The sequence below is a fragment of the Chaetomium strumarium genome (assembly GCF_033439665.1).
Source record: "Chaetomium strumarium strain CBS 333.67 chromosome Unknown B0T15scaffold_1, whole genome shotgun sequence".
Taxonomy (NCBI): Eukaryota; Fungi; Ascomycota; class Sordariomycetes; order Sordariales; family Chaetomiaceae; genus Chaetomium; species Chaetomium strumarium.
The window spans coordinates 6,629,306-6,652,370 of record NW_026944429.1 but is presented as its reverse complement, the minus strand read 5'-3'; the positions used below and the strand labels follow the sequence as shown (position 1 = coordinate 6,652,370).

Sequence of the window (23,065 nt, the reverse complement as noted above, 5' to 3'; positions counted from 1 at the left end):
TGTTCGGCTCGCTTATATGTTCGGCTCGCTTATATGTTCGGCTCGCTTATATGTTCGGCTCGCTTATATGTTCGGCTCGCTTATATGTTCGGCTCGCTTATATGTTCGGCTCGCTTATATGTTCGGCTCGCTTATATGTTCGGCTCGCTTATAATGTACGTTATCGTCTCGCAGATATCAACCCCCACAAGCCGCAACCCAGACACAACTAAGAAAGACAAGCTCAAGATTCATAGCGCATAGAGGTAATCATATTCAGAACCATGGGCATTGTGGTGACTCCGGTGTGAGAAATCCCAACATGGAGGACTATAAGGTACCTTACCTAGCTGAATGGATATCTACAACAAGATGTACCAAGAGCAATTTAGGAAATAGGCGCATCCCTCCGTTCCAGATCATTGAGGCTTACCAGCCTCTCCATGATAGCACCTTGCAAACGAGATCCCGCATTCAGACGATGGGCGCCATGGGGGTTTAAGCTTCGCCTCCGGCAGCGTTGTCTCAAACTGGTGCTCTCTTCAGTATAGGAGATGTATCTGTACAGAGTCTCCTGCCTTTGTGGTTGACCCTTCTCATCGTGACACCTGACGTAATGAGCATATAGCCCGGTACAGCAGGGACACCAAGTACTCCTCCTCAACATCCGCCTGGACTGGGCCTTGTGGCTGCCATGAACTAGCGAGCCGGCCCCTATATGCTCTCGCTTGGATAGGTCCGTTGCATGTCGTTCAATCAAAGGTCCTGTCTCCTGCACACGTTGTTAGCTGCCTAGGGATGCGCCATTCCGGTAGAAGTTAGGGGAGTCTAGATTTACCACAAATATGCACTGCGATGTGTGCGGGTCCATGTTCACTATTCAGCATCGTCCTTACTTGCGTTCGTCTAAGATGGCGGTATTCTTGGATTTTGGTTTTCAACTAGCGTTGGAGATTCTTGATCTTAGTAAAGTCACCGCCCGGAGGCTGCAGCCTTTGATTTCTGGAAGGTGCGTTCACTTCCAGGTGTTGTCCTCCCTGGGGCACCTGCTTGTCACGACCGTGACGCGATATAAACTTACTTTGTCATATCAGGAAAGCGCCACAGACTGACCGTGAAAACTGGCCGGTCTTGATGAAGCTTATCTAATTGGGAAGTAACAACCGATCGATGCTGGCCGCTTCCTCAGGGCTGCTTTCAAGTTCTTCTTGAATGATACCACAGAACTGAAAAGCATCCATTTGTTGCCCCTCTTTCTACCATACCTTCTGAGAAACCTTTATGAGCTCCATGACTTAGAGTGGAAGGGTGGTCGTGGTGGTATCCGTCACGCTCTCCCTCACATCTTCCCGCTCGGGTAGCACGTTCTGATCCACCCTCTCTTGAGCGCAGACTACGCCTTCCAGTATCTTTGAATTTTTGAAGGCTACAGACCACAGGCAAGAGCAAGGTGGACGACCTTGCTCTCCTTCCTGAGATTATGTTCCTCAATCAGCAGTCGGCTGCTCGAGGGCTGCAACAGCCGGACGGGTCCGAGTCAAATGGTACGTCACCTTTCCTCATCGCCCTTTGCCGGGCTGCCCTCGCTCTTCCTCGCCGCTTTGACAATCCCACACTACTGAATGCCCCTTCCTGTACACCGTCAACCTCCGAAAGATGATTTTAGAAGGTCTCGCCCAAAATTCAGGGACAAGCGCTTGGGTTGGGTGTCACTCCTCCGATCAGCCATTGTCTTCTTGCCTTTTTCTCCTTGAGGCGCAGACACACCAAGTAGCTGTGTTTTGTGGATTGTCCTTATAGCTTTTGCTTCTAACTCGGCAACAGACTCATCCACGGGTAAAGAAACAGGCAGGCAACCCACATATACGACAGTCGGTTCGATTTACAACCCCAAGACCGTGACGCCAATCCAGCCGCCTGCTCGCCGTCCCAGAGCGCGCAGATATCCGCAGCCAATTCGATCCCCATCCGGTGAAACTTACATTCCCTTTCCGAACGCCCTGTTGTCGGCCTTGCCGTTCACCGAGCAGACTTCTCCCTCGCCTCCTCCGACCAGGCCAGCGACACTCCTTCAGTATTCGCCACTGCAGCAAAACTACGAGAGGGCCATTAATCCGACATCAGAGCGCGAAATGGTGGATTTCACCGGAAGTGAACTGCCGGCCCCGGCTATCCGCTCGGGAAACTTGCCGTCTCCCGCGCCATTCGAGGGCAACGATGGCACGACGTCCGAGGACAGCCTGACTTCTCGCATCACAGTCAAGTCGCTCACCAACTTGGCCTCGTACGAGAACCCGATGCAGAAGGCTGCTCAGAAGGCATTGGCCAGAGCTCGCACTGCCAACCTCAATGTCAACCGTGTAAACACCCCCTTCTCATCTCTATCGACGTCTACGGAGTACCCCAGAGATCGCCTTCCCCCGACATATGGTGCGACGTTGGCCATCGTTGGACCGCCTCAGCCCCTGACAGCAGGGCCCCCAGGCCAGCGACGGTTCAGGCCTTCAGTTCTGGAGCCTGTTTGTAAGGCTCGTGATTCGGATAGCCAGGTCGCCAACATGCCACTTGGGGCTGGTGTATACCGGTCCCAGTCACCACCTGGTCTCCCCCGCAACTTTGGCACCAGCATTCTCGCCGCGCTCGACGATGACGACGAGACGACCGAAGGCACAGGCCCCTCGAACCGCTCTCTTCTTGACGAGACTTACCATGCTCCGGTGTCGCCCATCCCTCCGGTGCCTGCACGATTCCGGCCGCTTTACCCACACTACACTCCAGGCGGCCCTGAGTCGTTCATCGGATCGATGAACGAGACCAAGCGTAAAGTCTACGACACCCTTCCGCCTGAGAGAATTCAGCAGTATTACCCAAACGGGTTCCCTCACAGCTACGATGGACAGTACACGCCAATCGCTGAGGATTGGTATACGAGGTTCCCGATCACAGAGAATCAGACTGCGCAGAAGCCTTCTTCGGACTCGGAGCACATTAACAAAACTAATCAGCGGTTCTATGCCGGCACCGAAGGACTGTTCAAGCACATGAGTCAGACTCTGGATGACCACAACCGTCACTCCCACGACAACAAAGTCGGCGTAATTGGCGGGGAGCGCCAACGACTTCGCGCGGGGCACATTGAGAAATCGGCCGTCGATGGCAAACTCGTTCCGCCGGCTATGAGTGTCGAAGAGGCGAATGAAATGGAGGAGAGCGACGCTACAGAGCCTCTACTCAACATGGCCTTTGCATCGCTCCTGAGTTACAAGGAGGCCAGCCAAAACGGAACCAGCCCCTTCACAAAGGCTGACGACTCGTTGATTGACCACTCAGAGAAGGGAAATCAGAGCTTCTTCAGCGAGTCGAAGGAGGAAGAACAGCCAAAAAAGAAGAAGGTCGTCAAGAGGTCGAGGCGGGGATATTGAGGAGACTCCTCTAACGGTACTTGGTATAAAACAGTTCATTTCGGCAACATTAGGGTTGGCGCAGGGTTCTATCATACCTATGTCAAGAGCAAACGAGTTATGAGCTGTTTCACTTTGAGGAATGCCTTTGTCTCCGAAAGATTCAGGAGGGAACGGCGGGCAAAAGGTTCCTTTTGGGGGATCATGTCGATGGCAAGCAGGGCAGTTGCTTGGAGATCACCGTGCCTCAGCTTTTGGTTGGACCATATGGAGCCAATATACACCCATCAGGACTTTTGTAAAGTAGTACGCTTGCGGACAGCAGCTTGATTACCGGGTCTGCACTTAGTCGCTGCGACCTGCCGTTCTCTCGGGAGCACACGTTCTCCAAGAGCGGTTGGAATTGAGAGCTGGCTGGAGCACCGCAGGATGTGGTGCAGCTTTGTACATGTAGCTATATTGGGATTAGCAGACGGCTGCCGCAATCACTAAATTAAGGTCATTCAGGTTGCGCAACTATCCGCTCGTATTCCCTCTAGAATCGTTTGTCATCCCCGAAACCGGGTAAGCCCAGAGGGCTGGAAATGCCCAGAGGGCCGGAAATGCCCTGTAGTTAGCTCAGTCTCGGGATGGCTGTCCCTTTTTCGCATCTGTCCCGCAGCCGAGTTCGGTTAACGTTGATAGTTAGCTATTGCCCCTCGAGGGAAACCGTGCATCGGGTTGAAGGAGCCCCGGAAGTAAGAGGCGATGTCTCCTCGAGTCGGAGAATTACGACCCGGTGATGAGGCAAATACGCCGTCAGAACCCAGCTTCCGCTTTGGGACCTTTCAGCTTGGACTCACTCATCTAAGAGGCCGTATTACCTCGGCAAGGCGGAGTAGATGTTTCCCAAACCTGAATGTCGAGCTCATGGACGGGAGTGTGAGTGCCTTGGTGCGACCCCTAGGAAGACAGCGTAGTACAGTCTAAGCATGGCATCAAGCAGCGGGGAGTGAAGCTGCCGGAAGCTGGGACAGTCGATTACAAGATCCTTAGATTGAATAGAAGTTTTGATGTACGTTGGCAAGAACTGGGAGCTATATACGTGGCGAAGACGGAAAAATAAAGGCCCTCGCTTAGAGTAACATTCGCTGCCCAGATGGAAGCTATGCCGTTGCCTGAAAGCGGCAAGATAGAAATGAGCTAACTATGTTCCCCGGGGATAAGCGCCGTCAGGTATCCTCGGGCCGCCTGGCCTTGAAGGCCCGCCACGATTGGGCAGTCCAAAATCGGGGTTCGAGTCAAGAAGCATGTCCGAGCGGTTGACCGGACGCCTGGGCATCATGGGCACTGATGATGGGTTTGGGTTCCAACGGGGATTGATGCCTCGCTGGGATATTGAAGTGAAGTTTGAACGCTCAGATTCTGCCGGGCTGCGGGAGCCTTGGGGTATATCCTCGTAGGAGTTAGTCGTGTTTATGGGAGCGGGTGTTGGTCTCTGGGCCGGAGGTTCCGCGAAGCGGGGGTCCACATCCTCGTAGTACTCACCAGCAGGCGCTACCGGCGACTGGGGCGGAGGGCTTCCATGGGTTGGAAGTTCCGCAGGGCGTCCGGCAGTGTTCAGCGGTGAGGCTACGCGGGGTGAATTCCTGCCTGGTCCCTGGTTCCATGCCTGCCTTGGCGGCACGTAGGTGCTCCTGAGATTTTTGAGTCAGCAAAGGATCCTACAGTGATCATAAACAACACATGAGGGAGATCTTACTCATCCGCACTGTATCTGCTGGTATCGCTCATGTGTCGACCCACAGCCGAGGTCCGGCCTTGCTGCAACGCTAACATGCCTGCAACATCCGAGTCGCTGTCTCGGATGTTGAACTGTCCAAGCCCACCAGATCCGCGTGTCGGACTGCTGGTTGTCGCGTCCATCTCCACCGCATGCGGCGCGGGTACACTGTCATCGACGCCTGGCAGGGGCGGAGGAGACTCTGCCCGCGGAAGATCATCTTGATTGGGATTGTACGGCTGGTAACCGCTGTTAGATGAACCGTTGGATATGGACGGATTCATGTAGGCGGGGGCGGCCGGCGGACCAGGCGAAGCTTGTCTGGCGCCATAAGGACCGGGACCGTACGGTCCAGCGGGAGAAGGCCTCCTGTCGTATGGAGCGGGGGATCCTTGGTAGCTTGGCGGCGGCGGTGTCCGCCCGCCTCGCATAGGTCCACCGTAGCCCCGTGGAGGGGGACCATACCCTCCCCTACCTCCGGGAGGTCCGTAGCCCCCACGACCTGGCGGGCCATATCCGCCGCGACCCCCTGGCGGAGGACCGTAACCGTTGTAACCGCCACGGCCGGGCCCAGGATACCCACCACGTCCCCGGTACCCTGCCGGTGCCATGCCGCCTCTTCCTGGCGAGCCCACGCGTTCAACAGAAGGAGGCCTCATGGGATAACTGTCCTGGGGCGGTAGAGTGTTTGCGTATTGATCCCGGGAACCGGGAGTGTTCGTCAGCGAACGCAAGGGCGCCATATCCATGGAACCGTTTCCGTCGTTCACGTATGTAGCTGTTCCCTCGGTGGCGAAGGTGCCTGGAGTCCTCTCTGAAGGGCTTCTGGTTGCAGTGAGGGGTATCCTCTCATCGCTGCTCCGGTCATCCTTCTTCTCAAAGGAGGCAAACTCCGGTAGCGTGTCGGCTCCGCCATTGGCGCCGCTAATCATGGGGACAGTAGGTCTTAGCGTGCTCGCCGCAGCCGCGGGAGTAGTCGTCTGTTGGGCCTGGCGGTTGTAATAGTTCTCGCCGCTCATCTCTGCATTCTCAGCAATGCGCTTCTTCCTCGCCTTCCTGCCCACGATCGTCCTCCGCATTGCGCACGAGACCAAGCCGCTAAGCGCAACTAGGATCGTGGCGGCAAGGACTACATATGAACCCCAGGCTAAGTGAGGGACAAAAAGCAGCACGTCCACGAGAAAGCTCAGGAGACAGACAAGGAAATCGAGAATGCCGACGATGAAGAGCAGCAGCAGGTACCTAGACGAGTGGGACGGGCTGCGGAAGTGGGCGACCACGGCAAGACAAAACATAATGAGGGTAATGACGGCGGCAACCGGGTGAACAATGAGCAAGCTTGAAAGAGTTGAACGAGTGGAAGAAGGAAGATCGAAGTCATTGGAATTCAGAGGCCCTGGCGAACGTTTCATGAGCTTCGAAGCGGTCAAGGGCAGGTCTGGGATCGGGGAGAACACTCACGGACGTCATAGCCGATCTCGATTGAGGTACAGCCATTTGAAGTGCAGTACCCAAAGACGCCAAAATCGACGCCCTGCCAGCTTCCAAGCGGAATAACCTTGATGATGGGGGTTGATAGAACCGATAAGAGGAGTAAGGCGAATGCCGCAAAAAGCAGCACCGAGAGCGGTGTTGCAGGGCGCAACATGACGACTGGATTTCAGGCGGCACGGTCGCGGATTCGGATAGGTCCTCGGGAAAGAGCCAGCGCCGTCGAGACGCGGCTAGGTAGTTAAGAAGAAGCGCCCGGTCGCCTTCAGTGGCAGCTATGGTGCCCGTGGCTTAGCAGCAGGTCTGCAACATGTGGTTGGGGCGTCAGACGGATGACTGGCGAGTCCTGCTTATTAGGGCGAACATGGAAAAGAACTTTGGAAGGAGCGAGCGTGTGCTGTACCGAAGAGAACTCGGATTGTTGCAGATTGATGTGGCTGATGTCGTCGAAAATTAATCCATGGTCGACCTCGGCCCAGTCAATCGGCGACTGCCCTCAAAACGAACGCAGCGGCGATTGACGCTCTGCAAAAAGCGATGCATTAACGTTATCCGTACACTGGTGAGAGAAGGATGTTGGAGCGCAGATTGAGTTGGGAATTGTAGGGGGACGAGGCAGGGTGGGGAAACAGGGCCAGGGCTCCGATACGTGCATGTTGCATGCAGTCTTGGGTCGGTTGCCAATCAATGGGAACTTGGAACTCAAACCCAGATTGGCAACCCTTCCGCAAAGCTAATAATAAGCCACCAAAATGCTAGGAGACGCGCTCGACATAAGCGCCTAACAATTTATTCTACGGATATCGAAAAGAGAATAAGCTCTGTGCACCAGCGAAGGCGACATATTGGGCATGAGAAGTTCGACCACATGGAATAACACAGCTTAGGAATGAGAAAACAAACTGGCGTACGATATCCGTAGTGTAACTGCCTGCGGAGTACATACGCGTTCACGAAAACGGAGACGATCGGAACCTCAGCCGCCATTCCATGTGGGCTCGCCCCGCCTCGAGATACGTACCTTACATACCATCGATTTCGCTCCCCACAGCGAACAACTTGGGTGGAACCCAAAGTCCAGGGTGCAAGCGTCCACTCATATCTTGCGCAATTCTAACCCGGTTGATACTGATAGACATAATGTTGTATCACTCGCACTCTCGGTGCCTAGATAACAGCAAATCACCGTGAAAGAAGCCCACCAGTCAAGCTTGAGATTCTGCTGCCATTTCCAAGTTATCGTCGCGTGGGTGCAGGGGCGCGTCCTCCAAAGAATCGCTGCGTTGAGATAGTCCTGACGGAGTTAGTGTCTCACGCTGGTGGGACGTAACACAACGATTACACAAACGAGGCAACATTCTCATGCGGTGGTGGCAAGATATTTCAGCTCTTTGCGAAGAGAGTCGTAAAGCGCTTATTATATCCGTACACACCCATTGTAATCGCGGTCTCTTACATACACTACCAAGGGAAGTATTCTGTACATACGGAGCTTCTTTCGGACCTGGGAGACAACTCCACCTCGTCGATTTGCTATGATCCAATTGAACAGATTCCACTATCGGGTGCTGTGGGGCAGCTCCGGGTCCGGCAGGCTTCGGAGGTGTCCCAGGCGTGCCAGGATTCCGAGCACTGACGTCGGAGTCAAACAAGCATTACATGTGAGAGTACTATGCGACTTGACTGTCGCCGAGGGCGTCGGCGGAACAGCACAGACTTGCACTTCATACTGCAACCGTAACGGGGTTTCCGGGGTTGTGTTGTGCACCATTATGGAACTGTTGGGGAACAGCAATTTTCCAGTGCGAAAGAGATGTCGACGTCGGGTACATAGTGGTTCAGAGGAATGTCGTTCGGAACCAGCTGGACACCTTTGTTTAACGTATGGTAAAATCACAGGGTCTCTGAAGAAGAACCGCAAGAGCTAGTGCAATCCGTTCACGTGTATAAATAGTATGCTTGGGGAGGGATAGTGTACTTGTACATTGTCAGCCGCTGGGTTTCTGTACCATCCGATCGGCCTCGGGGAATAGAAGACCGGGCATCGGCCGAAGCGGCGAAAGGTGGGTCCCGATATAACATTGTCGTCAGCCCCAATGACTTCACACGTAAGAAATTCTGCTCCTACGCCACAACCTTCTTTTGTCCACGGGTAGAAAGGATGGACTGAAGCACAACCCATCTCCAACCGTCACTCACGAGATCGATCGGCTTGCCACAAACAATGTGGCGCCTTAGAATGGCGGGCGCAAGTCGCCGGTCGTTTCCGCTGACTCGGCTCTCCCCGTCCGGACCTGCGGCACATTTCACACGGCTACGATGTGCTCCGCCGATTCTGCCAACAACACCCCGCCGCTCCCTCTCCACAACCAGCGCTCGCTCCGTAACCCACTCGTCCGGCCCATTCGAGCCTCTCCGCCCTCCGAACCCCTCGACGCTCGGCGCGCCCCGTCCAGCCCGCAGTTTCCGGCGCTCCCGCCGCTGGGCGCGGCGCTTCCTCATACTCTCAGCCGTGCTTGGAACAGGCTATCTGGCGGACCAGCAACTGTACGCCTCGGGCATCGCGCGCTCGCTACGCACCTTCGGCCTGGGCCTCTGGGTGGCGTTGGACTACAAGATCAACTTCCGCCCCGAGCCGCTGCCGCTGATCGGGAGCGAGGGCGGCATTCCGGCGCTGCATCGCCGCAGCGCCGAGAGGCTGTTCAACCTGCTGCGCGAGAACGGTGGGCTGTACCTCAAGATCGGACAGGCGATTGCCATGCAGAGCGCCGTGATGCCGCCCGAGTTCCAGCGCATGTTTGCGCGCATGTTTGATGATGCGCCGCAGGACGACTGGGAGGCGGTGGAGAAGGTCATCAGGGAGGACTTCGGCGGCCGGAGCGTCGAGGAGGTGTTTGGCGTCAGCTTTGCTGGCGTCGAGGGAAAGGGAGTCATGGAGCGGTCCGCCAGGGCGAGCGCGTCCGTTGCGCAGGTGCACTGGGCGAGGTTACCTGACGGGAGGGAGGTTGCTATTAAGATCCAGAAACCCGAGATTGCGAAGCAGATCGGGTGGGATCTGTGGGCCTTCAAGTGAGTGATGCTCTCACGTTGCCTGTGTTTACCCGGAACGGTTCGCTGACGGATGATGTGGCTAGGGTCGTCATGAAGGTGTACACATGGTGGTTTGACCTACCATTGTATTCCTTGGTGCCTTTCATTACCGAACGGTTAATGTTGGAGACGGACTTTGAGAACGAGGCGAAGAACTCGGAGATCATGCGCCAGCTCGTGAACCAGGAACCGAGTCTACGGGGCAGAGTCTACGTTCCACCGGTCTATCCTGAACTCAGTTCTAGGCGCGTCCTCACAACCGAGTGGATCGAAGGCGTGAGGTTATGGGATAAAGAGGCCCTCACTAAACCCTGGCTGGGAGGCTACGGGAAGGGCTCGGCGGGGGTTCATGGCACACAGTTGAACCCCCCAGATATAGAGGCCATACGGCGGGAGTTGCGGGAGAACCCACACAGCCAAAATCTAAAGCCGGAGCGGACAGAATGGAGAGGGCGCCGTGGCCAGGGAGGACTCGGCGTGTCTACCAAGGAGGTCATGACCACCATGATTGACCTCTTCTCCGCCCAGATTTTCAAGTGGGGTGTTGTCCACTGTGATCCGCGTACGTCCAAGCTATTGAATGGACCCATGACTTGGGAGGACGTGACTGACACGATGGTTTAGACCCAGGCAACATCTTTATCCGACGGCTGCCTAATGGATTGCCCGAGCTTGTGCTGATCGACCACGGGCTTTATGTCTACATGAGCGACAAGTTCCGGCATGAATATGGCATCTTTTGGAAGGCCCTGATGACGTTTGACAACAAGACGATCGCCGAGATTACCGAAAAATGGGGCATCAAGGCCGCCGACTTGTTTGCCTCGGCCACGCTGTTGCGTCCTTACGAAGGTGGCGACCAACAGTTCCAAAGGGGGATGCTGAGTGCGCTGGACGATAAAAAGACAGCAAGCCAGCGGCAGTACGAGATGCAGCAGAAGATGAAGCAGGGTATGCGCGACATGTTGGCGGACGAGGAGAAGTGGCCAAAGGAGCTCATCTTCATTGGGAGGAACATGCGGATTGTGCAAGGCAACAATGCGTACATGGGCTCGCCGGTCAACAGAATCAAGATGATGGGCGAGTGGGCTAGTCGGTCCCTGTTTCAGGACCCGAACCTGCCCTTGCGCCAGAGGGCCATCAACATTTGGCAGCATCTTTTGTTCAAGGCGGTTCTGTTCCTGTCGGATGTCGCCTTCCACTTTTTCAGGCTGAAGCAGCTTCTCGGCCGCGGCGGCGGGATGGAAGACGAGGTTGAAGCAAGGTTAAAGGATGTGGCCAAGGAGTTCGGCGTCGAGCTCCAGCATGACGTCTTCGAGGGGTGAGAACAACGGGGACGAAGAAGACGCTGCTCATTGTACAGTACTTGTAAGACTAGCATCGCATCTTTAGATCTAGACATGTGTATATAGTTGGATACCCCGGGTGTTCTAATCTAGTAGCAGACGCGGCTGCAGACTCGGAATTCAGCCATGCTCCCCAAGAGAGGCGTAAGCCCCATTGTCGTCTTTTCGCTCTTCCGAGGACTCCGTCCAAACACTCCCTTCAATCAAATGTACGGAGTAGCTCTGGTAGGTGCTCGTTGTTTGCAACCGCGGCCTCGATCACCCCAGCTTCGCTTGTCGTTGTAGAGATTGCTGTTCTCTTCGCAACTGTCGCGGTAGTTGAATTGAATATATCCGGGGATGAACTCGGTCAATCTTCGATTGGTCCTTCATCTGTGTGGTGGAAAGTTACGTCCTCCAGGAAAGAAGGAAAGCAGAAAGGAACCTCCACTAGTGGAAAGCTACTCTAGGGAAAGGGCTTCCACTAGTGAAAAGTCCACTATTGGAGGCAGAAGGGGGAGTAGAGTTCCCACTAGAGATCCACAATTAGATGTCGTGGTAGAAATAGGAAAAGGAACATGGAAAGACCGAAAGGAGATTTTACTCTACGTACCCCTCGCTCGATAAAGGGTGTTTTGCGGCGCCACCAGGGGCTCTGGTAGGAGTCGACCAGCGATCCTTGCCACGCCGGTATTGTTCGCTGGCAGAGATGCCCTAAAACGTAACGGGGAACTCGCAGTTGGAAACACTCTTTCCTCGACCTCAGAATCTAAATGTCTATTCGGAATTAGATAAAACGGTTGGACCTAAAATAGATGGCGGCAAATACACACCTGCGGCCCTGCTCTACCAAGCTCCCCTCAGCGCTTACAGCGTCAACCCAGGTAGGTGGGGCCGCCGCGACCCTCGTGCCGTATCAGATGAGTAGTGTGTCTCCTCCAGCTTGTTCTCCTCTCCTGCACGTCCTGGGCCTTGGAACCTCGACGTCAAAGTGTTGCTTGCCAATGCCTCGCATTTTCCTCGTTTATACTCCCCGTACCGTCTTGGCCACTAACGCACGCGCGTCGTCTTCGTGACCACCTGCACTGTCGCTTTTGGCTTTGCATTGCAGGTTAAAGGTAGGCTATGGTATCACTTCGTAACCTCTCAGCGATCGAGATATGCGGTCCAGAATCCAATATCCGATATCTACACTGCACCCCCTTGCTACCATACATACGTACCACAATGTTACAGTCTCCGGCAATCTCGCCCACAAACTCCTGCTTGACCCTCTTTCCCGGCACTATGAATGAAGTGTCTGGAGTGACGCCTTGACTATCCTGTTGGGCCGGCTCTAAAGCGGAGCTGGCCTCTGACATCAAGTCCCGTAAACCCTGGGAAAGCGGCGGGACATCAAAGTCCACATCTGACGGTAACTGGTCGATGGCAGAGCAGATGTTCTTGAAGTGCTCGGGCATCCATATATCGTAGACATTTTTCGTAAATCGATATGCCGTCCATTTATCCTTCCCGTCCACCGTAGTAAAAGAAAATTCATGGATGGGGTGCCGGTAGTACTTGGTATCTTTCCCGGTTATTACGGGGTAGTGCCCATAGATGCGTACTGATCGGTGGTCATGCGAGACAGAGAAAGCAAGGATCTGCCGGTTAACCTGGTTCTCGCGCTTTACAGCACGAAAGAGCTCTACAATGGCCCGTACCGCAAGCGTCATACTATGGGCGTTCTGTCGGTCTGCGATCTCGAGCGCCGCGGCTCCGCACTTCGCCTCACAGGTCAGGAAGGGGCAGTACATATAGTACGTGGCCATGAAGAAGGTCTGGTCCCCGGCGATAAAGTCGCCAATGAATGGCGATAGCTTGGCGAGTTGGTCCTCGGTGAACGCATCTCGCTTAAAGCCAACAGAGTAGTCAGGCTGGGGACGAGGGGTGGTGAGAGGTATCGAGTTGTCCCACCCCTCGTTGACACTCTCGATCAGGTGTTTGTACTTTTTGCAGCGGAGTGCAAGCGATTCCGCCGAAGGAACGATAAGTCTAGAAATGTCCTGAATAATCCTCGCCTCGTTTTTGGTCTCGACGTTGCAACAAGCTTCCACAAAGATATCGTCGTCGAAAAGCGTCTCCTTGGGAACCGAATGTTCACCGCTGAGGAGGTCTCGGATAAGCTGCTTGCTGGTATCCGTAACACCAAGTTCAGAGATGCTCATGTACGAGCCCTTGGTTTGGAGCAGGAGCGGGTACCGCGAGTTTCGATACGGCGCATTTTTCTCCTCCCTCGTCCTCTGATCGCTGGGCGTCGTATCCCGGCTTGCCGTTGTAGAACTGTCGGATCCAGACCGCTTGCGCCTGAGAGATGTCGTTTTTGCGAAAAGTAGTTTTACGATCGGATTGTGCCGTTCCATTTCCTTAAGCCAGCTGTCTTCAGACTCTCGCTCGAAATCCTTCCTAGTCGAGTCGTCCGGTTCAAAATAATTTTTAGGCCAGGATCCTTCCTTTCTCCAAAAATCGATTATGTTTCGCCAATCCTCGGTATCGTCACCCGCCTCTTGGATAGACTGTCCAAGGGATATTCGTCGGCGTTTCCCAAGGGACCCCTCTGGAGTGTTATGCGATAGCTTCTCGCCTTCGTCTTCAACGGATGCTGCTAGATTCTACAACACGTTAGCAAGAGCTTTCAGGAAGGAAAGGCTCGCCTGACCTCTTGGAACCCACGCTTCCTTGAAAGGGGCTCGTCAATTGTGTTCCCTGCAGGGCGTGTGGGGGATGTCCGTTTTCGCTTCAGATCGCGGCGTTCCCGGTCCGCGCCGGGTTCGACTGCGATTTCGATCGGTTGCTTGCGCTTGCGGCCTCTGCTCTGTAGCGCCGGCGGATCCTGCCATCCTACTTAGCTTGTAAACCATAACAATGTAAAAGATAGAAGGCATACCTGTCGAGACAACGTCTCCCCGATCGTAGACAGACGTATACGGCGGTTCGACCCGGCACGCTTGCTTGCGCCTTTGCGCGACTGGATACCCTGGGGTTGTGTTCCTGCAACTGTCAGTAGGAGGTGTTGTTGTTAGGCACGACGAAGAATAAGTACCTTGGCCTTTTGACGCCGGTGGCGTGAGCTCTTTCTGGGCGGCAGCTTGGGCTCGAGTGCGGGCCATGGGGATGAGGACGGAGGAGAGGACGGCGGTTTGGGTTGCCTCGGGTTCTTAAGTGAAGTCTTGAGATGCTGTGGCGTGTGGAAATTGGCTGGCTACCAAGCGTGCAGCATGAGACCCACCAGCCGCCATGGCAACGTCTAGCCAATCATTAAGCTCACGGAAGCTGACGCTGACACCCCGTCGGGAAGAGCTACGAACAATATCGCGACCCGCCGCACAAAGAAGACATGGTTCCTCAAGTCCCTAAGTGCATCGTCTCTCTTTGACCCCGCTGACGGGCAAATTGGGTTAGTAACGTTATTTCTGCCTCTGAAACGTCAACTCAAATCTTCGGCTCCACCAACCCCAATGCAGGGTCCAGAGATTGGATGTTCCCACAAAATGGCGAAGGGAACTTCGAGAAAGAAACAGATTTGACGTCCATTGCACACGTGAGACGCATGTATTGTACATACACCGTAGTGTAGAGACAAGCTTTTGCCACTTCGCACGACCTTCATCCTGGGAACAGTTTGTTGCCTCGTTCACGGGTAACCTTAGTACTAGTCGCTGCTTTCCACGTGGCTTGTGGACAGTGCAGCTTAGGACGCCGTCCAGAAACGAGCAATAGGTAGGAAATGTTACTACACCTTAAACAGTGAAGTCGTCTTATAGCAGTCGCTGAATTACATACCGATATAGTATATACATTCACAGGACACGGGGATCTCAATCCCACAGCAAAAGGAGTTTTGAAGTTGCCGACTGACCGTATGGTGTATGTAACGCTATAGACCATACGATCGCACTTTACTGTATGTTGTTTTGTAATTATGTATTGGGACGGGATATCTTACACCGAAGTTCCACGCTGGCGAAGAACCCGGTCGGATGGGCTCGCCGATGGAGGTGGGATTCCGAGGTGATGATTGGCCGGCGCGCTCTGTGCAAAATGCGGGTCACTGCGGGTCGCTAGCGCGATCACTGCAGTGGAAAAGGGGCAGGAAGCAGAACTGTGGGACCAGAATTTGCACTAGAAAACGTCGAGTTTGGCCTTCGATTTCACTAACAGCAAGAGGGTTTTTGTTTTTCTAATAAATGAGGTGAATCATGGGTTCTAGCAGATGCAGCCAGGGGCCCAGGCCTACTGTACGCTTTCACGAGTGAGACATGATGCGGAAAGAGTCCTGATGTCCGAGATTCTGTCTCAAACCATGAGGATGTATGCGTAGAGCCACACCGAAGCTGAAGTCGAAGAACCTGAATCGTTCGTTCGCAGGACTGGTCATCTCCCATACCCCGTGCTTGGCGGCAGCTCGAGGGACGGAATTGGTCGAAAAGTAAAGAAGGGTGCAGCGAGTTACAGCCCGGGCCCATATTGTTTTAGTTTGTCCCGGCCTTAATTGCAAGAGGTTGCTGCTGGCCGCCGTACCACACTGCCCTCCCCGGCCTTGAAGCACCAGCCAATCTCACTCGCTGACCATTCGACGGGACATCTTTTTCTTCGCGCCCCTGAAGAGGTGCAATCGCCTTTTACGCCCCTCTACCCATCGCCTGCAAGACTGTCGCATTGTCGGCTTGTCATCAGGTTTTGGAAGACTGCGTCACCACACTTCTTGTCTCTTTCGATTCGATCTTTCTCTACCTCCATACCTCGGCCGCACCGACTTGGCCTGTCGTTCGTTTCTTGCGAGCAAGTCTCCACCAAGTACGCGCGTGCGACTCAGCACTGTTCGGAACCTGCTCGATCCCCAAGCTCAGCCACCCGACCCTGGCCAGCGGAGTTGATAGGGACGAGAATCAAGTAAGTTCGTGTCTGCTTAGGCGCTTTCTGCTCTGTTTCTGCCTGAAGAGATCTTGTTGCGCAAGTTGACACCTGGTACACACAACGGCTGAATGGGAGCTTGATAGCTGTCCAGCGTCGCTCGTATTACTTGCAAAACAGTGTCGCAATATCATACCTTGGAACCAATGGCTCATCCGTTCGCTCAGGGAAAAACCTATAGTCATGAGATGCAGTTGACGGCAGACTAACACCTTGTCAGCACGCCGCCTCTCGAAGATCTCTGGCAGCAACGTGCCTTCCCGTTTATCTCGTAGCGGAACAGCGTTTCGCGCTTGCCATTTATTCTATCCGGGCCCGAAAGCCAGTCCTGGCTAAGGTAGATGATGTCTGTCGCGTCTCTTGCAAGGGCTCCTGACCGCTGATCGTATTCCTTCAGATCTGCGTGCTTCCTTCATTCGCTATCCATATCCAACGTCCGCAGCACCCGTCAGTTTATACTGCACTTGTAGTCGCGAGTCGAGTCAGTTGAGAAGGAGACCAAGCAATGACCTCCCCGCCTCGTCGCTCTACAAGTTTCGGCATGTTACTACGACGTAGCAAAAGCAGCGACCTGAAAAGGCAGCAGGCCGCTAGGGAGCAGGAGCTCCAGCGCCAACGTGATGCCATCCCCAAGTCTCCGCCGCGCCTTCCCGTTCTCTACAATGGGGCCCCCGCCCCCCAACTTGGACTCGGTGGCGAGGCCCGTCCCGACTCTGTCGCGATTGTTTCTGGCAAAGCTGAAGAATTCTCGGGTCCCGCGCCCCGGCCTTCGATGGAACCATCGCGCTCTACAATCAATATTCCCGCGCCCCCGATCCCCTACGGTGGTTTTGACCCCTATGCGCATACCGGCAGCATGGCACACCGTGGCCGGTATAGCTATGCGAGCAGCGCCGTAAGTACCATCAACAGCCCTAGAAGGGTGCGCAGGAGGAAGGACCCTACTCCCTTCAAGTAAGTTACTGCGCCGTCATCCGTTGTGTTCCGTATGACTCATCTTCGCCCAGCATTCTCATCGTTGGTGCCTCGAATTCCGGGAAGACATCCTTCCTCGAGTTCCTCAAGACGGCCCTTGCCCTCCCCGCAAAGAAGCGATCCAAAAACACGATGGAGCAGGAGGATCTTCCTAGGGCGCCACCTTCCGGGAACTTCATTCCTCACTACCTAGAGACCGAGATTGATGGCGAACGTATCGGTCTGACTCTGTGGGATTCCGAGGGACTGGAGAGAAATGTGGTGGACCTGCAGCTCCGCGAGATATCCAGTTTCCTCGAGGACAAATTCGAGGAGACCTTCGCCGAGGAAATGAAGGTTGTGCGCTCTCCCGGCGTACAGGATACTCACATCCATGCTGTCTTCCTCATCCTCGATCCCTCGCGGCTTGACCGGAATCTCGCAGTCGCAAAAGCCGCGGCGGCGAACGGACAGCATAATGGCGGGAGGCATTACCCGCATGCTCGTATCCTGGGCGGTCTGGACGAGGACCTTGATCTGCAGGTGTTGCGGACGCTGCAGGGCAAGACGACTGTGATTCCAGTCATCTCAAAGGCCGACACCATTACCACCAAGCACATGAGCATGCTGAAGCGAACCGTTGCAGAGAGCCTCAAAAGGGCAAATCTAGATCCGCTGGAGGCCCTCGGGCTCGACGACGAGGGCGACTCGACTGCTGATTCGAGCAAAATTGTGGAAGAGTGCGAGGACCAAGCCTCGGAACACGGTGAAGCGGAAAAGGGCGAGGAGGAGGAGCTGCCAATCCAGGGGGGAGAGACGGAAGACCCGGAAGAGACGGAGCCCGAGCCCAAGCGACTCTCCAGTGGTTCCGTCCGTCGACACAAGGCATCAGAGGAGAGTCTCAAGGAGGACGAGGTACCCTTCTTGCCGATGTCAATACTGAGCCCGGACATCTACGAACCTGAGGTGGTCGGCCGGCAATTCCCGTGGGGCTTCGCCGACCCTTACAACGAGGAGCATTGCGACTTCCTCCGCCTCAAGGAGACGGTGTTCAGCGAGTGGCGTGGCGAGCTCCGTGAGCTCAGCAGGGAGCAGTGGTACGAGGGCTGGAGAACAAGCCGACTTAAGCAGCATGGAGCGAAGGCACATCGGTAGAAACGGTGCAAGTAAAGGACAGAACGGCGAGCCTGTTTGCTGCTTGGTGTCGAATATTCTCTCCTGAGGCCAGTCAACCTTTTATCCCTCGCGATCGGCAGGAGCGGAGCCGGATGCCAGCGCCTCATTCCAACCATCTTCACGATCTTTATATCCTTCAACCACTGAGCCCAAGTCGCGAGGACATATACCCAGCTCGGTTTTCCTTCACATATGTCATTACCCATTGGTCTTACACGACATCATTTCATAACGAATTTTACAGATCAGCGGACTCACAGCAGATACCCCAATAACACCGACTTGGAACTCATGAGAGTCTTGGTATGTGTGGACGTTGGAGGCTAATGCGAGCTCTGAGACAAACTTTACCCGTTCTCATGTACCACGTTTTTACTTTTGATATGGCCGGACATGGAATACCCATACCCCTTCCTCATTTCCCGAGTCGCATTGTTTCTTCGAGATTATCTTCTGGACAAAAGGCCTGGAGAAGGAGGAAATCTGTTTATTAACTGCCCGGCGGGCCCCTCTTCATACATTTTCCATTTCTACCTTCTCTCAGTAAAGAGGCGAATAGAGCAAACTGCGTATTTGCACTTGCGCAGACTAAGCGGGCTTCTGGTTCAGTGGGCCGATGTTTACTAGGTACTCCAATGTTGCTAGATCAACACGATGTCGAAGTTGTGTCCCAACATCTTGAATCCGGTCTCCTGGGCTCCTTTACGCGCTAGATCTTGCAAAGTATCTCAAGCAGATGGCATGGCCCGCACGTTTGCACCAGGTTCCAACAGCATCACCGTCGGTATCAATATGCGAAAATAGTTGCATTCCGGCCGTCATTTAAACCGAACCTTGTAACCTTACACGATTCCTCCCCTCCCACTCCCTGATCGCCTCAGCTAGTGAGGTCGTGAGAAACCGAATATCACCGGTGTCGTCGTTCTTGCCATTTACACCCGTGGCTAGATTATTCCGTTCTGGTATGTGCACCTCCTCGCTGTGAGCCTTAAAGTTGGCCTCGGCGCAGGCGAGATTGCACCACATTGCAGACTTCTTCAGGGAGGCGAGGCACTCTTTGCAGAACCGGAGGTCGCTAGACGCTGGGGGGGCTTCCTCCATGTGCATGTCCCCATCCCCTGCGATGTTTGATTGGGCGCTTTGCTGTATTTGGATGCATTTGAGGAAAGAGGCGCAGATATGCTTCTCTGTGTGTGAGGCCTGTGATGATTGTCAGTGCGTGGTAAATCGTTAGGGGAAAGGGAGCGAGCTAACATGTCCTTTTGCTTCACATGTCGAAGAGCAGAACACCGTCTGCTCCTCCTGCACCCCTGCCGCCACGAGGATGGTGCATATACTGCAGCAGAAGTAGTCACTCGTGCTCGGTACATCCCCGCATACTGCGCAGCGAGGAAGCTCGTACAGCTCGTCTGGGACCTTCATCTGAGCAAGACTCTCTCTCCTCTGTGCTCGTCTTGACTTCTGCGCTTCATGCGCCGCTCTCGCCCTGCGTAGCTCATCAAGCCGCTGGCTGAGCTGTTCCGTCTGCCCCCTTGCCCCCGCCGCTGCCTGCCTCTCCTCTAGTATCCGGTCCACCACCTGCTCCATCGTCATGTCTTGTTGCGTGAGCATATCGAGATACTTGCGATGATCCTCCGGTACTGTGCCGTCCTCGGCAGTGAAGAACGCTTCCCTCAGAACCTCCACACTCTCCGCCCGATCCGTCGCCGCCGCCAGCTTCTCCGGGAGGTCATCGGCTATTTGCTCATCCGCCAGCGGCCCTGAGCTCAGAATTTCAGCAACATCTCTCGCCAGCCCCACGGGGCCGACACCCCTCCCTGCCGTCGTCGGCATAGACAGATCCTCCAGCTTCTCAAACACGGCCCCGCAGCGCGCGGGATCCTCAACCATTAACCTAAGGAGCGAGTTGCGTACCCGATCAGCATACCACCTGCTCCGCTCCTCGTGCACACGGTCGTCGATAGTCTGCGGCGAGATCTCGTATTGCTTGGCGGAATCGACCAGGAGATCGAGGGCAGAGAGAAAGGCGCGACGGGAGGTGAACCATTCCCGCGCCTGCTGCCATCGCTGCTGCTGGTCCTTGGAGAAGTTCATGGCCCCGGCGCTGGCAGAACTTGCACTGAGATACCGGAGTCGGAGAGCCTCCAGGAGGGTCTCATAGCACTGCGGGCAGGAGACAAGGGAATCAGTGTCCCCATGCTGGGCGCGGCAGTTGGCTTTGATTTGGGCGGCTTCGGCCGCGAGCTGCCTGGATTTGAAGGCCGATAAGGCGGACTGGAGGAGTAGTTCTGGCATGGTCTGGCGGCTGAGTGGGTTGGGACGGTGTTCCAGTGTAGCGTTTGTGCAGGAGGTTTTGAAGATGTCGCCTCTGAACTCTTTCAATAGCGAGAGGAGCTACGCAAACCAAGATGTCGGCACGGAGACTTGGTGTTGCGTTGGATGTATTAGGAGTGAGTGAAACGGCAATGAAGCGTTAGGATTGAAGAGTTAGTATTCTGCCTGGTAAGCTCCTAATATCACTGACGTTGAGCGGAATCGATGCGAATGGGCAAGGCAATCTTGAAGCTCAGGTGAGTCGGGAAAGCACACCGAGGGGCCGAGCGGCAGCGCCGAGACGGAGTTGTGGGGCCGCAGCGGCTCATCCAAAATTTAGCGCTGCTTGGCATCCCTGGGCAGTGATTGACGAATTGTCGCATTCCGTTCGATTGGAATTCTCTCTTCCATGTGCCTCAACCCATCATCAGCCACCGCTATCTGTACAGGTAGTTAACAGCCAAAGATGGTATGCCCCCTCTCAGTTCCAAGTCTCTTCGGAAAAACACTGACGATTACCTCGAATAGGCCGACAAACTCCGTACCCAGCAAGAACTCGAGCGGCTCCAGGCCAAGTACGTCGGCACCGGTCACCCAGACACGACGAGCTGGGAGTGGAAGACCAACATCCACCGCGACACATACTCGAGTATCGCCGGACACCCACCGCTTCTGTCGTACATCGCACTTGCAGAGAACGAGCCGGTAGCAAAAGTTCGCAGCCGGATGATTCGTGTATGTAATCCCTTTCGCACGGTATCCCCATCGTTGATAAGCTCCCGGTGATTGCTAATGCAGCGTCCTTACAGAAGATGCTACAACCCGTCGGTCCCCCGCCGCCCCGGGAAGGTGACGAGATCTTCGTCCCACCGCGACAGAACGGATCATGAGTGCATGTTAGATTGTGCTGGAGACGAGACACACTGAATCCAAAGATTGGGGCAGGCCAGACAGGGGCAGGCCAGACAGGGGCAGGCCAAGGAAAGCCGAGAGTTGGTTACAGTTGATGGAATCGAGATGGCATGCGTGTGCCGCAATGCGGTTGACCGTCGCGGTCAATGGGTCCTTGCCAGAAGGTCTCCGGTGGTTACATTACAGCTATCCGCGAACCAGCAAGCTCTCGCTGGTGACCAGTAAGACCCAAACCTATAGCAACTCAATACACACCTGATGATACCCTGACTCCGCAAAGCTGTCCGTCTCGGACTACAACGATCCACCCGCTGTCTTCATTCTCGACCTCAGTCTCCCCTCCCCCTGCGGCGATTACTCGGCCCTGGGTCACCGTCAGGCGGCGCCCGGTCCGCGTCCTCGGCGTCTTCGCCGACCGTCTCTGGAATTCCCGGTTTCCGTTCCCTAATCTTGAGGCTCACTTGCAGCTTTTTCTCGAGCTCATCATTGGATCCGCCGTAGACCGTCCGCACAAACGCCGCAATCGCCTCCGGACCAACCTCCACCTTGCCGCGTGGTCCGACATGCCATGTCGTCGAGTCGTCATCGCCCATCGCTTTGGACTCGGTCACTTTCACCAAGTATCCCTGCTTGACCATGCGCTGGAGAACCAGATCCGTCTTTTCATTTGGTGAAGTGCCATCATTCGGATTCATACCGGGCATGTTCTCGACGGCATTGAGCCGCGTCAGGTGTCTGCGGAGGCGAGGTTCGCTCAGTTCGCCGCCGCTTAGGGTGATGATGGCGATTATCATGGTGTAGAGCGCGACATATGAGGCCTCGCCATCGGCCGACTGAATTTTGGACGGGGTTATGATAGCTGGGGTTCTATAGGCCTCCGGGAGAACGGAGACGAGAACGTATGCGTTAGAGCTTGGTTCTTTCTGACTTTGCGATTTGGCGGCTACCGAAGAAGCGTTAGTCGTCGCGAGTGACATTGCACTAAGCTACGCAGCATACCTTTTCTCTTTTGCTCCGCTGTCATCAGGTTCCTATCCTTAGTGGGTAGTTCCACCATCTCCATACCGAATGTCGCCCGCAATTGCCTTTGTGCGCCGGCGAACACCTTCTTAAACAATCGACCATTGTTGGGACCAAGCACTGAGAAGTGTCAGCTACCGTTCCCACCCAAGGTTGGCTCGTACCCGGTACCCTTCTCCCTAATGCCGTCTCTCCGAATTGGCGCTCGCGAGTATTCGCAGGCGAGGGCATAGCGCACCAGGTTTTTGATCATTTGGCTCCTTTCGTCTCGATGCCCCACATCGTCCATCCGCGTGTCACCGTCGTTGTCGGCATCGTCCTCGCTCTGCAGAGCTTGTTGCTGCATATCCTCGTCTTCATCATCCTGGACAGCCTGCCGCAGCCCCTAGTCAGATTGCGGTTCCCTAGCAAACCAACCGTATGGAAAACCCACCTGGCGCCGTCGCCGCTGCTGGGGTGGCATGATGACGTGTAATATCCCCCCGCAGCTCTTGTGGTAACGATGTTCCGGGCAAACTCAAACACAAAGCTGTAGTTGAAGAAAGGACTTGGTGTTGAATGGTTTGCGTAAGACTGGTAACTATCAAAATAGGAAGTGCAGCACTCAAATCATCACGCACCAAGGATTATTTGGCTTTGCAGTTTAACTACGAAGTAGTAATAGTAGTAATGGAGTTGCGCGACGCGGG

The 23,065-nt window shown here is 54.9% G+C and overlaps 8 protein-coding genes across 8 annotated transcripts; 4 read left to right on the top strand and 4 right to left on the bottom strand.

The window, feature by feature from the left end:
* Positions 1–890: 890 nt before the first annotated feature.
* Positions 891–3,778, top strand: B0T15DRAFT_571788 (uncharacterized protein; the record flags this gene model as incomplete). The annotated part of the gene is made up of 3 exons (XM_062870871.1): positions 891–988; positions 1,405–1,523; positions 1,804–3,778. 3 exons carry the CDS (start codon positions 891–893, stop codon positions 3,399–3,401), a joined length of 1,815 nt encoding a protein of 604 aa, XP_062727196.1. The 3' UTR covers positions 3,402–3,778.
* Positions 3,779–4,457: 679 nt separating this feature from the next.
* Positions 4,458–6,959, bottom strand: B0T15DRAFT_74649 (SUR7/PalI family-domain-containing protein). Its single transcript, XM_062871274.1, has 3 exons — positions 6,604–6,959; positions 5,122–6,538; positions 4,458–5,056 (listed from the first exon to the last, which is right to left on the bottom strand). Exons 1-3 carry the CDS (start codon positions 6,788–6,790, stop codon positions 4,567–4,569), a joined length of 2,094 nt encoding a protein of 697 aa, XP_062727195.1. The 5' UTR covers positions 6,791–6,959; the 3' UTR covers positions 4,458–4,566.
* Positions 6,960–8,872: 1,913 nt separating this feature from the next.
* B0T15DRAFT_490028 (ABC1 family-domain-containing protein) lies at positions 8,873–11,048 on the top strand (the record flags this gene model as incomplete). The annotated part of the gene is made up of 3 exons (XM_062866648.1): positions 8,873–9,702; positions 9,768–10,285; positions 10,348–11,048. The coding sequence occupies 3 exons, from the start codon at positions 8,873–8,875 to the stop codon at positions 11,046–11,048; spliced, it is 2,049 nt and encodes a 682-aa protein (XP_062727194.1).
* A 1,094-nt stretch (positions 11,049–12,142) lies between these two features.
* On the bottom strand, positions 12,143–14,355 carry B0T15DRAFT_74625 (uncharacterized protein). The gene is made up of 4 exons (XM_062871273.1): positions 14,131–14,355; positions 13,975–14,078; positions 13,747–13,920; positions 12,143–13,699 (listed from the first exon to the last, which is right to left on the bottom strand). Exons 1-4 carry the CDS (start codon positions 14,195–14,197, stop codon positions 12,161–12,163), a joined length of 1,884 nt encoding a protein of 627 aa, XP_062727193.1. The 5' UTR covers positions 14,198–14,355; the 3' UTR covers positions 12,143–12,160.
* A 1,961-nt stretch (positions 14,356–16,316) lies between these two features.
* B0T15DRAFT_74498 (uncharacterized protein) lies at positions 16,317–18,317 on the top strand. Its single transcript, XM_062871271.1, has 3 exons — positions 16,317–16,338; positions 16,399–16,955; positions 17,009–18,317. Exons 2-3 carry the CDS (start codon positions 16,507–16,509, stop codon positions 18,108–18,110), a joined length of 1,551 nt encoding a protein of 516 aa, XP_062727192.1. The 5' UTR covers positions 16,317–16,338; positions 16,399–16,506; the 3' UTR covers positions 18,111–18,317.
* Positions 18,318–18,855: 538 nt separating this feature from the next.
* Positions 18,856–20,536, bottom strand: B0T15DRAFT_74510 (uncharacterized protein). Its single transcript, XM_062871272.1, has 2 exons — positions 19,386–20,536; positions 18,856–19,331 (listed from the first exon to the last, which is right to left on the bottom strand). Exons 1-2 carry the CDS (start codon positions 20,424–20,426, stop codon positions 18,954–18,956), a joined length of 1,419 nt encoding a protein of 472 aa, XP_062727191.1. The 5' UTR covers positions 20,427–20,536; the 3' UTR covers positions 18,856–18,953.
* A 292-nt stretch (positions 20,537–20,828) lies between these two features.
* Positions 20,829–21,509, top strand: B0T15DRAFT_74486 (splicing factor 3B subunit 5/RDS3 complex subunit 10). The gene is made up of 3 exons (XM_062871270.1): positions 20,829–20,913; positions 20,973–21,179; positions 21,254–21,509. The coding sequence occupies exons 1-3, from the start codon at positions 20,911–20,913 to the stop codon at positions 21,332–21,334; spliced, it is 291 nt and encodes a 96-aa protein (XP_062727190.1). The 5' UTR covers positions 20,829–20,910; the 3' UTR covers positions 21,335–21,509.
* B0T15DRAFT_74480 (MAGE family-domain-containing protein) lies at positions 21,448–23,043 on the bottom strand. The gene is made up of 4 exons (XM_062871269.1): positions 22,810–23,043; positions 22,548–22,749; positions 22,356–22,496; positions 21,448–22,299 (listed from the first exon to the last, which is right to left on the bottom strand). The coding sequence occupies exons 1-4, from the start codon at positions 22,837–22,839 to the stop codon at positions 21,686–21,688; spliced, it is 987 nt and encodes a 328-aa protein (XP_062727189.1). The 5' UTR covers positions 22,840–23,043; the 3' UTR covers positions 21,448–21,685.
* Positions 23,044–23,065: the final 22 nt, after the last annotated feature.